Below are 13,580 nucleotides of genomic sequence, written 5' to 3'. Positions count from 1 at the left end.
AGCCCTCTAAGCTGGTTCATGCAGATATGTAGAGATCCAGGCTCAGAACACACAGCTTCATTAGCGAATACATATGCAGGACAACTAGAGAAGACGTTTTACAGAGGATGGATTTTTAGAAACATCCCATCAGTGACATCACTGAAGTCAACTCCTAGGTACTGTAACTGTCGTGTGGATAGTTTCACAAGAATCAAACAAAGGTTTAAGCATCGCTTGTTCTAGATAAAACTGCAAAAAAAAACAACAACCCATTATGTACTTCTTTGCGGCTCTGTTTGCCCAAATCATATATTCACAACGTGAAATTTAGAAAATAATATTACGTAACCAAAATCCGCAATATGGAAACAGAACCTGTGTAATTGTTGATAGATGATGTACTCGTAACATTTTTACAAGACGAACTACAACATTTAAAAAATGACTTGTATGTACTTGATATCTCTAATCAATCCACGGCGACATTGTTAAAAGCAGAGTCCCAGCACAAAACGAAACTAAAACGCATACCGTTTCGCGCTTCTTATTAGTTGCTCAAAAGTAATTTGACCATATGAAATGCATAATATAAACCTAGAAACATATACGTGAGCAGTATTTACGCACTGTAGTATCGGTTTTAAGACATACCTCTCAAATACTGTAAATCAAATTAAAAATATCTCAAGACCGATTCTGGTCATAACGAAACCATATTTCGTGTATGTTTTCTTTAAAGTACAGAGACCAGCCATATACTGTATGTTTATGTTCCAAAATTAATATTGTTTATGGCCTTCACACGCGTTGCAGTATGCTCCTATTCTTTTTATGCTCAGCTACTAAGATTTCCCTTCAGTGGTAAAATTAGATATGAATATTCAATACTTAAACGGGCACAGTTAAGACATTAAATATACATATACATACTGTATACAGTACAGTTTTCATACGGTAATATGTTTATGTTCCTAAATCATTCTCTTTTATGAGCATGTGAAAGGCATGGTGAATCGATTCTCAAAAATTACTGTACTTTGCATGATTGGAAACAAATGCGTGATTGCGAAATGCTGTGGTGTTACTTTTACAAAGACGGTCAATGAAAAAAAGAATGTTGACTAGGGCAATACTTTGAGTTTACACTTACAGCTTGTCCAAGGTCATTCATTATTAATACTATTAGTAATATCTTCGTTAAAGACCTTGATGGCCACAGCTCAAACATGAGAGGTTGAGCTTTATTAGCTCCACCTTGCGGAAATTCCAGATACTATTATTTTGCTTGTCGTATTATAGGAGAATTTATGGTAACTAGCGGTATTTACCGGTAACTCGCGGTATTTACCGGTAACTTGCGGTAGACTGCGTACAGCGTACCGGAAAATAATGTGGTATCGCCCGCGCATTTTGAATGGCTGCATCTGTATATAAAAGCTATTGAGAGCATCTTTGCATTTAGCATGACAGTTTGGTATGGAAACCTAGGGTTGAAAAGCAAAACCAAACTGTCCAGGATTGGGAAAATGGCAGGAAAAATTATTGGGAAACAGCAGCCACATCTCTGCTATTTATATCATAATACAGTTCTCAGAATAGCAAGGAACATCACACCCATTCCATTCTCAATGCATAACACTCAAATCAGAAAGAGGGTACAGGGTACCAAATTCACATAAAAACAATTATAAGAAGTCCTTTGTCCCCTCTGCAATAAAAATACTCAATGAAGGTATGTAAATGTATGCCCCCCCTACCTATTTATTTATCCAACTATTTATGTATTAGATACTGTTGTTGTTATTTCATGTGATTTTATGTGACTCTTATGTGTTGCTTGTGTGTTTTGCACTTCTGTGGGAGAAGCCAAAGACAAATGTCCACATCAATGGACAATAAAGTAGTTATCTAAACAAGTATACATTTCACTTTCTGAAAAGAAGACTGAAGTCAGAAAATGTCAGAAACCTCCCAAAACAAATAAAGAAAGAGCTAAGCATCTCAAAAAAAACTTTGCCGGCTTTTATTGCATGTAAAAGATTTGCAACAAAATGCTAAGTACTGTATTATACTTTAATTTAAGTTAATTTGTACTGATGCATATGCTCATCTAATGTAAATGTAAACCATGCGGAGTGCACTAGACATGACCCAAAAGTTTATTTTAACCTGGTTCAAACTTTTCAGTGTGAAAAAAATCAAGCTTCATAATTATAGAAACAGTGGAGATTAGTAAAAAATCACTTGATGTATAAGGTGCACCACATCAGTGATCAGAATTCTGTACCTATGGAACTGAATGAAATGGTCAATGATATTGATATTCATGTCATGTCATTTGCCAAATTCGCTTTATACCAAACAAAGTCACAGGAAGCCAGAGCCTACCCGGCAAGCAACGAGCGCAAGGCAGGGTATACCAGGGTCCTGGTCCATCGCATGGGACAATTTGGAGGCAACGGTAAAGGCCGAGGGGGAAATTTGGCCCAGACCCTGGTATAACTCCCTATTCTTATCGATCTTTAATGGCCACAGAGAGTCAGGACCTCAGTTTAACATCTCATCGGAAAGACGACGCCCACCACATTATAGTGCCCCCACCACTATACTGGGGCAATAGGACCCACACAGACCACAGGGTGGGTGCCCCTCGCTGGTCCCTCTAACACCACTCCCATCCAGGTACTGACCAGGCTCAACCCTTCTGAGCTTCAGTGGGTCACCAGTTGAGAGCTGCAGGTTGATATACAGTAGCTACTGACCAAAGATATCCATACTGAACTAAAAATAAATGATTAAATGATTTTATTAAATGAATCTTTAGCAATACCAATAGGAAACAAACATGAGTGCTGTTTATATTTCTATATTAACATGTGTGCCCCTGTGCTAATTAACCTGGTCACATTTGAATGATCTGTGGTTTTTCCACCTACCGATACATGAGCCTTCGGCTCTCCAGCTCACTCTTTCTGTGTTTCCGCAGGCTGTCAAGCTGATCTTCCTGTGGTTTCTTGGCTGGAATACAGGGTAGAAGTTTTATGTGTAGGATAAGTGAAAATGTACACTAGCATTGTCAAAACTTTGCTAAAGCCTTATAATGATTGGACTGGGTTGGACTTTTTGATGTTTAAGATTTTATTTACATTTAAAGATAATTTCATTTTTTTAGTGTGTAACTGTGAAATGTTATTAAAATGTTATTAACATTGTACTGTAAATATTTTAAAAATGGCAAATTGTTTTTCATATCTAGTAAAAAAAATTTGAGGGGATAACTGTAGATCATTTGGCACAAGCAATAAGGATATACTTTTCTTGTAATATCTAGTGAGCAAACCAAACAAAATGTTACTGTATCACTTTAACAGTGACCACCAAGCAAAGGCCATTTGAACTTGACATTCTCTGTAACTAGATAAAAAGAAACTAAATGCAAAATTTAAATCTCCAGTTCCAGTACAGGGCCACGACACTCTTTTCAAATGAATTCAGAATATAATTAATCTTTTCCAAAGAATCCCCAAGATAAAGGAAAAAATCTACACCTTCCCTCACTGAAGTGAAGAGCATCAGCCATTCTGAACAGCAAAGTTGGATGAAGAGGATCTATAGGAAGGTCAGATTGTACAAACCCACAGAGGAATGTACAGTATAACATCCGAAATAACCACATGTAACACTTTGATGCTTAAAATGTTTAGGAAGAAATGGAATACTGGTGTGTATTTTTTCTTTAAACTACCAAGACCAGCAATATACAGTACAGTTTACATAATATGTTTATGTTCCTAAATTAATATCGTTTATGAGCATGTGAAAGGCATGGTGAATCGGAGATTCTCAAGACTTACCTTGTATGATTGGAAATGAATATGTGATCGGATCAACTAAATGCTGTTGTGTTACTTTTTGTCAGTGAAAAAATAAAGTATTTTCGTTAACAAAGACTATTACAAAGAATGTGGACCAGGGTAATAGTTTGAGTTTACAGCTTGTCCAAGGTCATTCATTATTAATACTATTAGTAATATCTTTGGTAAAGACTTTGATGCATAAAATATTTCTGCTTAATTAAAATATGTATGATAAAGGTGGTAGGTTGTGTACTTTTGTTCAAATGAGCAATCTTGCTTTTATAAAATATACCAACTTTTTAATGTGTGATGATTAACATGCTGTAATACACAGTTTAAATTTAAAAGTCTAAAGAGTATACAACTTAAATTCTTAATTGGATAAAGATTGTCCCTTAGCAGTGATCAGGATTCGAAACCTGGTGTTTTCTGGTGACAGCTCAAATGCTGTACATGAGAGGTTAAGCTTTATTAGCTCCTCCTGGCGGTTTTACAAGGTGATTCCGGATACCATTAACATGATTTAATTTACATATGGTAATATGCGGTTACCGCAGCGTACCCCACTTGTTTTGGATGGCTGCATCTGTATATGTTTTACTATTGCATCTGAAAGACAACATCTTTTACAGAACAGTGTTCACCACTCTTGGACACTGATTTCAGAAACTCTGGGTTAGAACCACCAACTAGTCCTACAACACCATATACAGCAGCAATTTAGTTTCCAGATAATCCAATCAGAAGCTCAGTACTGACCAGGTCCAGATTTGCTCAGTTTTTCCAATCTGACATCAGACTACAGGGTAGCAACTCTGATGTCATGTTATGAGTTATAGGGGTCCCTATATTTTTAACCACTGTCCAATGTAAGGAACATTCCAGTTCCTACTTTTTATGTGCTTAATTTATTTATAGTTTAGAATTTATAGTAACTGTTCCTTATTAAAAAATAATCTTATGAACTGTTCGCAAATATTTAATTAAATAAAGATATCTGTATATTAACTTTACTGTTAATGTTATGCAACAGACATGCAGTATAAAAAACGATAGAATATTTATATTCTTAAAACACAGAAATGTCTATTAATAAAAGGAATGAATACCTTCGCCCTCTCTCAGCTCAAGGCACTCGTTCCCCTTCAGCCATCTATAACAGGGGAAGATGTACGTTTTCTCCTCAAACTCCACTGTCACTGTCGCACAGAACCAGTCATCTCCGAACAGATGAGGAGATTTTTCCAGCCTGACCAGCACAATGTCTCCAGGATGTTTTTTGCACATTAAATAGTACACATCAGTCTGTAAAGAAACACACACCATGTATCAGGACCATAATCCTAATTTGTGTAGTTTTACTTCTCAGATTATTTTGACATCCTTTGCAATGGATTGTTTTACATCTTGAAATACTAGAGAAACCAAGTATGAACATTTTTACACATCTATGTTTAGCAGAAACTTTCTTCAAATACCAAAAATACTCAAAGTCTTTGAATGTCCTCAGTATTAAAAGGGAATTATAAACTCAAATGAAAATCTGGTAACTAAATGTACCAGCAACATGGAACTACTGGGAAGTGCATTTAAGGATCAGACTGAGAATGGAAAAAGAGGCCCAGCCTTTTTAAAAATGGCTGGATGGAATTAACCTCATTTGTAATCTTTCTTCTGTCCTTATTTTGTAGTAATTGTCAATTGACTATTACAAAAGAAATGTTAACTCCTGCAATTGCTGTAATGTTATTAGTTATAAACAGAAAGGAAAAACTACATATATATTTGAGCAGAGAAATATTTTCATGGAAGTAAGTGTTTTTCTTGAGGCTGCTCAGTACATAAAACACAATCTGGTGAAGGCAAACTTCAAATGTAGAAATGCTTTTAAGTCCAGTATATTTGTGAGAGAGAATAGGAGCTTACCAAGGTTGGATTTGATGTAACTCATTGCTTGATGCTACACTGAGATACAAGCAGGGTGTCAGATCAGTTAAAGTGCTGGAGTTGGACAGAACTTTATTTCATACAAATAGTTTTATTTCTTAACTATTTTCTTAAAGCAGCAATATTTTTATGTTTAGAGTTTTACTGTTTCTTGTATGATTGTATTTTTAGACATTTTCCATACATTTTCTGACTGCTTATATGACAGTCACGGTTCCGCACTGGGTCGTGCTCCCCGCCACCCATTCCGTCCCCCACACCTGGGGCGCGAACCCGGGTCTCCGGCTTAGCGCAACAGGGCACCAACCACGTGAGCTAAAGGAGACCTCCCTCAACCCAGGCAGCTGAGGACCCTGCTACGTGCAGTGAGGGTGTTGACGTCACCACACTATCTCCGCTACACTTAATCCAGTACAGAGTCACTGGAGACCTGAAGCCTATCCTTGGCAAGCTATGGGTGCATGGCAGGACACACCCTGGACAGGAAACCAGTCCATCAAAGGGGACACACAAACACACACTCATACTAGAATATACAGTCTCCACACAGATAGCACCCCAAGTCTGGAATTGAACCCAAGTGCTGTGAGGCTGTAATGCTAACTATCGCACCAATGTGCGATAACTATCACCACCTGCTTTAAAAAAACCACTATTGTTCCAACCCCCAAAAAGACAAAAGTGACATGCCTGAATGATTACCGCCCAGTAGCATTAACATCTGTGGTGATGAAATGCCTGGAGAAGCTGGTGTTGTCACACATCAACTCCTCCATCACAGAGTCCCTGGACCCCTTGCAGTTCGCCTACCAGAACAACAGATCAGTGGATGATGCTGTATCCCTGGCTCTGCATACAGCCTTGGAACACCTGGACACTAAGAACTCGTATGTGAGAATGCTGTTTGTGGACTACAGTTCAGCATTCAATTCCATCATACCCAGTCAACAGGTGACATAGCTCAGGGGATTAGGTCTGTGCAACTCTGTCTGCAACTGGCTGCTGGACTTTCTTATTGAGAGACCACAGGTAGTGCGGATAGGCAATAAAACATCAACACCACTCACCCTGAGCACTGGAACCCCACAAGGCTGCTGTCTGAGTCCAAGGTTGTACTCCCTATTTACTCACGACTGCACAGCAAGACACAGCAACAACCGAATCATTAAGTTTGCCGATGACACCACTATAATAGAACTGATCAGTGATGATGACGAGTCCACTTACAGGGATGAAGTTGTACAGCTGCTTAGGTAGTGTCATAGCAATAACCTGGACTTGAACATAAAGAAAATGAAAGAGCTAATAGTGGACTTTCGGAGACACAGGCCATACACTCACAGCCCACTCAGTATTGATGGAACGGAAGTGGAAACAGTCACCAGCTTTATGTTTTTGGGAATTCACATCTCTAAAGATCTAACCTGGACTGTGAACACTGACTCTATCATGAAGAATGCTCAGCAGCACCTTTATTTCTTGAGGTGCCTCAAGCGATGGGGGATGCCAATACATGTGTTGGTGAACTTCTACCGCTGCACTATCGAGAGCGTCCTCACCAACGGGATCACCGTGTGGTATGGCAACACCTCTTCGCGAGAAAGAAAGGCATTGCAGAGAATGATCAATATGGCCCAGAAGATCATCGGCTGCGGTCTCACTGAGATTAAACAGCTCTATGAGGACCGCTGCCGTGGTAGAATTCTGGCCATCACAGAGGACAGTCAACACCCCGGGTATGAGCTCTTCACCCCACTGCCCTCAGGCAAGAGATATAAGAGCATATGGACACTTACCACTAGATTCTTCAATAGCTTCTACCCACAAGCAGTGAGACTGGCTAACACATTTAGCCATCCCCCTCGGACCACACCTACACAATCACCATCTACCTCTTTATGATTTCTTATCTATTGCACATCTCCACTCCAGTCTCCATTGTTTACACGTCTGTATTGTTTACATTCAAACTGTCTACATGTTTACTTGCACATTGTCTATTGTTTGTTTGTACATTGTCTTGATGCACAGTTTGCACTTTGTTTTGTTTTTTACACTTGTTTTACAATCGAGAGACTTTCTGTAAGTAAGAATTCCATTGTACCAGTACGGGTTACATATGGCAATAAAGTTCAAGTTCAAGTTCAAATTCAATGTGCCGCCCAGACTTTCTTCCTTTTTTTTGATAGTTTAGGAAGGTCTTGTCCTATAAACCCTGCATGTATCTTATTTCTCAAACATTATGTTTTTAAAATCAGTTTCTTCCCTTTCAAATATCAAACTGCAGAGATGCCCATTTCATTAAATCAACATTAAAATCACAGAATTAAATTTAAATTTAGGCATTGAATCTTATATTTGATTATGACATTACCAAAGCTCACAGTTATGTAAAATAGGACTCCCCCTGAATTATTGTGTTTATCCATATAACTGTTGAAGTAAATTGATTTTTTTATCTTAGAAACAATGATTAAAAATATTTAAAATGTATCAGATTTCTTTAGCACATATTCTCACAAGAAAATATGAGTTTCGTAACATTTGACAATGGCCTATACTACACAGCAACATGAAATATTCAGACATCACATTATTGTTGTTCATTCCAAGAACAAAATGCTACACATGCTACCATTTGCAGGAAAAAATAGAGAGCACACAGGATGTTTTAGTTCTGTATTCACAGATACAATGGAAATTATTTAAAGATACAGTACTCACAGTTCCACGGACTCGATCATCACCCCAGTTGTCCAGCGTAAAGGGGTCACTTTTGTCATCAGTACCTATCAGGATGATAGAAACATTGTCATTGGTTCCAGCAAAAGCCATGTCACCAGTGGTAACAGATACTTTGCAAGTATATGCTGCCATAGTTTTTAATTTCTTTTATGATTTACAGAGTGTAAAAGTTTTTCTGTTGAGTTCAGCAGAGAAGAGATAAGTCTCAACTGGGTAACTTCACAGTACAAGTGGGTGCTTAAATAGAGCTCCAGTTGAATCCTCCCCCTTTATGGAGACCCCCCCCACACACACACACAAACACACACAAACACCCACACAATTTTAGGAACCAGGTTGTGATTAACAGAAACAGTAAACCAACAGTCTTGCATATTCATTAGTTTAGGTTTTAAGTTATATTATTATTAAGGTTAGGATTTGAATTATTTTTATACATTTTAGGATAATTCTAAAACAGTTTCCCTACTCCAGAGCTCAGGGACCAGAATCTTGGAAGAGTTAATTTTTCTGTTTGTTTCTTAGTTTCTCAATTTTAACCTTTTCCAGATCTAATGCTGTTTATAACAAGTATACATAGAAAACCTGCTGAACTTTAGTCCCCGATGAATAGTTGAGTATAGCCCCGGGTGTAAAAAGTACTCAATTATGTTACTTGAGTAAATGTACTGTTCCTTCCAATAATAAGTAATTCAGTAAATTACATTTGAGAAAACTATTCAAGTAAATGTACAAAAGTATCACCTCTTATCGGTCCTCAGGTATTAGAAAGTAAAAAGCTGCCACCCTTTCTGCTGTTACCATGACTTTATTATTTACCTACTTATTTTTAATGAATTATTATTGTTCATTATAATTATTATTATAATTAACAAAACTGGGCCAGCAGCCATATCACCCTGCAACTCACAATTGGCAACCCACTGAAACTAAGCAGGTGTGAGCCTGGTCAGTACCTGGATGGGAGACCTCCTGGGAAAAACTAAGGTTGCTGCTGGAAGAGGTGTTAGTAGGGCCAGCAAGGGGCGCTCACCCTGCAGTCCAGGTGGGTCCTAATGCCCCAGTATAGTGACAGAGACACTATACTGTAAATAACTGCCGTCCTTCTGATGAGCCGTAAAACCGAGGTCCTGACTCTCTGTGGTCATTAAAAATCCCAGGGTGTTTCTCGAAAAGAGTAGGGGTGTAACCCCGGTGTCCTGGCCAAATTTCCCATGGCTCCTAATAATCCCCCTCTATGAATTAGCTACATTACTTCGTTCTCCTCCCCCCCAACTCCGACAACAGGCAGAGCGACGCAACAGTTGCAGTTTTTCTCGGTCGCAGTTAATGGCAACGTCAGCTCAAAGATTTGGTTCAAACCACCAAATGGAGTCCGGTGTGCTGACAAGCAGACCCTGCTGATGCGGGATTAACGCTAGAAAAGAGAGATAATTAACAAAACTGGTGTTGCCAAACCAGCAGGCGAGACTGTATGTTAAGACACTTTCAATACATAACTTATAGAAAAATTTGTAAATAGTTCTATCTTGAATAGCTGTGTTTTCTTCAAGAGTCTCCTTTTTTAAACTGTAAATGGTTTCACGCCATATGTTTTAGGTTTGTGTCTGTGAGTCCAGTCTATGAGTCAGAAATTGTTGACAATTTGTACAGTTTGACCATCACTTACAGTACATGTGATGGGTGTTGCATTTTCTTTAAATATTTCTTTCTTTTAAAGACATTTAATTCAAAGAGAACTCATTACACCATGTATTAAAATCATTTAGAATGGTCTCATGGTTTTCTGGGTATTTTATAAGCTGGCCAGGACTGTATCATCAAAAAACTTATTGAAATGCCTGTGTTTGCTCTTACACTTATTAGTGTACAACTAATTATCATCCAGGTGGATGTTGCACATTGGTGGTGGTGGAGAGGAATCCCCATTACCTGTAATGAGCTTTGAGTGGAGTGTCCAGAAAAGCGTTATATAAGTGTAAGCAATTATTATTATTATTATTAGTAGTAGTAAGCTGTGTCAAAGAATAACGAACACACATGTTGTTTTATGCTCCACAATATCTGACTTTAGTGGTTGGAATTATTCATCTTTATAATTTGCTTTCATAGCAAGATGGATTCAGGGCCTGCAATGTTTTGGATTCTTATAATATGTTTTAATTTTAACACCCTCACATTTTAACAATATGTGAAAATAGACCTCTTCCTTTAATGAAGATGGCTATCTGACTATTATTATTTCTCTAGCTTCTGCTGTCTCAGGTTCTCCTATATAACTGAATTATATTATATGAATTAAAGGTTATAGTAAATTAAAACTTGCAGCAGTTTTTATCTTCACATGTTGAAGTGGTGTTACAATCTAAAGGTCATCACCTGCTTGGAAAAACATCCTAAACTACAAACATCTCTTCTTTAAAACCTGCTTGAGCAATCATCTCCAGACTTGTTATGTATTGTAATAACAACAAAATTACCACATGGTAAAATATGTTTGATGTATAAACCATAATACTTTCATTCTATTGGCCAGTGTCTCATTGATTTTTATATTGTGCAGTGTCTCATTCTGTGATTTTCATATTGCGCAACACCTGTTTAGACAAATACTATAAATACTCCAAATTTGGCAGGTTTCTGGTAGGTATACTGTAAAATGGGAATTTCTGTTTAAACCAGCATAGACTTGTCACTGATATTTTTCGATGGAAATTCATACTGCCTCTGTCTTGGGAAATGCTATGGCATTTGCATAAACATTTCCACACCACAGACATTTGTTGTGCACACTGTGACGCTTGAGTAACTGGATCATGCTTTAAACTTCCTGTACCCCAGAACTGTTTGATTTCTCTGGAACAGGGTAGGATCATGTATTACACGTTTTTTTTTTACTTTTATCAAATCCTATATAACAGGGATTTTGAAATCCTAGTCCTGAGAGCCCAGACATTTGTTGTTTTAGTGGAAAGTTAAATAAAGTTAACCAATTTCCAGTAAAGGCAATCTGAATCAATAATTAACATTGCTCAGGGATTACAAAAACAAGAGTTGATAAAATCATAAAATTATAAAATTATAAATGATAAAATTGATAAAATTAACGAGTTAATATCGTTATATTGACAATAGCATTTGCTACTATAGCATTTGCAACTGTCTACCAGATACTGTAGGTTATATGAGTCTCATTTAGTTAATTATATTCAAATTCTCAAAAACAAGTAAATATACATTTACTATCGTGAACTAAGTTTTATCAAAAGTGTTTGGAATAATAGTAATTTTGTTGATCAGGTAAAAATAACAATTAGTTCACGAAACACAAAATGTTCTTCTTTTGCAGAGAGTTTTGGGCAGAATTCTGTTCTTTACTGAGACTTACTGAGAACTTAGACCAGGTGATTTTGTAACTTGATACGCTTATAAAACCATTAAATATATAAAACAAGAAGTAAGACATTGAGGGGTATTCTTGAAAAATTCCATCTTCATTCAGTGAGATGCTGTATGATGTTCAGTGTTTTTGATTTTTATAGGGACAATTACTGTTGACTGGTACAGTATATTGACTGTGCTAATGGCTCCATTAGCCAATGGTAAAAAATATAAAAGCTTATTTCAACTAAGAGCATGACAAGATCACTTAGCTACTACAACAGAACAAAAAAGCATCCTCTTTTTTATAACCTTTCCAATATTTTTAAGCTGTTTAAATGTCAGTTGTCAATTTCTTTTGTAAGTTGTTGATTTTAATTTTAACATAACGTAATATAGAATAAAAACACTTTTATCCACATCACAAAATCCTTCCTCCATTCCTTTCTCATCAGTAGTGCCCCTTCTAAACAACCTCAGACTGACATGACTATACAGAAAATACAAGCAGCTGTCCAGCTGTGGAAATGGGTAGAGAGGGTGCAGACTGAGATGTTTTGGAGTTTTTGTCTAATTTCACTGCCCCAGGATTCAGGCTGCTTCCAGGAATGTTACTATAACACATTACTTACCATAAGTGGCTTTGAGTCAGAAACTCAACATTGCTTGTTAAAAGGCAAAATATGACTGGTGAAGTGATAGCCTGACTGAGTAAATCAGATAATGTATCTTGCACTAGTAATAATCTTCAGGTGAGTCTCCTCTTCACTAGGTGTTTTGGTGCTACTCAATACACCATCTAGAGGGTGTGTTGGCTGGGTTGATCAGGTCTGAGATGAGCCAGGTGGCTGAATCACAGATCCCATCTCTTCTGCCACAGCCATTGTGATACCTTCTCTGTCTATTGCCCCACAAACTTGCTGATTCTTTTTTGATGGTGGTCTCTTATGTCCAATATTTTTAGTGCCCTTCACAGTGACTGTCCAGAGAAACTCTTCACTGCAACTTGCAGGCACTTGACTTTTCATCCCCTCACAGTGCATTCTTCCACCAGCGACTGGTATTTGCACATTTTCCTCTTGTTTGCCTGAAATTAACATTTCTGGTCTTAATGATGTGCTGACAATGTCCTGTGGGAAGGTTAGGTGCTGTCTGATGTCTGACTTTACTTCTCAGTCTTTAGCCATCCCTAGAAAGCCACTCTCTTTGGTTTTATTAGCACCTGAACTAGATTCTTTTGAATTTAATGTTAACTTTGGAGATCTGAAGTGGTTGATTAAATCACAAAAATCCAGGGGATCACATGACGCTTTTTGCCTCAGTAGATTGTTATCACAGAACCCTTGCTTCAGTCAAGTAATATGCTAATTTGTAGTCATTGCAGTTTTTACCTACTTGATCTATTTAGGCAGAACACAACTCATAAACATGTCAGGCACTTTCATAAGAAGAAAAATGACTCTACGGTGAAGAAATCACAGACCGCTACCTGAGGTACTGCTGCCAGCTTAGGATATGGAGACAGAGGCACCCAGTGTAAGTGATTAGTAGTGAGGACCCTATGCAGAAAACCAGGGCGATCTCCAGATAGTCGATAGAACAATCCAAGGTCCGAAAGCCGAAGGAAGACAAGCTGGTGTAAAAGAACAAAACCTGAAGCGAAGCCAT

At 37.6% G+C, this 13,580-nt stretch overlaps 1 protein-coding gene across 1 annotated transcript in view; it reads right to left on the bottom strand.

The window, feature by feature from the left end:
- Positions 1-8,728, bottom strand: part of LOC148647017 (hydroperoxide isomerase ALOXE3-like) — a 58,731-nt gene extending 50,003 nt beyond the window's left edge. The window contains exons 1-3 of the mRNA XM_088608816.1: positions 8,511-8,728; positions 4,949-5,144; positions 2,919-3,000 (exon numbers count right to left, since the gene is read on the bottom strand). Of these exons, the coding sequence (XP_088464942.1) occupies positions 2,919-3,000; positions 4,949-5,144; positions 8,511-8,663 (431 nt within the window). The 5' untranslated portion in view covers positions 8,664-8,728. The remainder of the gene's footprint in view (positions 1-2,918; positions 3,001-4,948; positions 5,145-8,510) is intronic.
- Between the last annotated feature and the right edge of the window lie 4,852 nt (positions 8,729-13,580).

The sequence above is a fragment of the Lepisosteus platostomus genome, chromosome 16 (genome assembly GCF_059453375.1).
Source record: "Lepisosteus platostomus isolate fLepPlt1 chromosome 16, fLepPlt1.hap1, whole genome shotgun sequence".
NCBI lineage: Eukaryota > Metazoa > Chordata > Actinopteri > Semionotiformes > Lepisosteidae > Lepisosteus > Lepisosteus platostomus.
The sequence above is the reverse complement of the archived record's forward strand: the minus strand, read 5'-3'. Positions and strand labels throughout refer to the sequence as shown.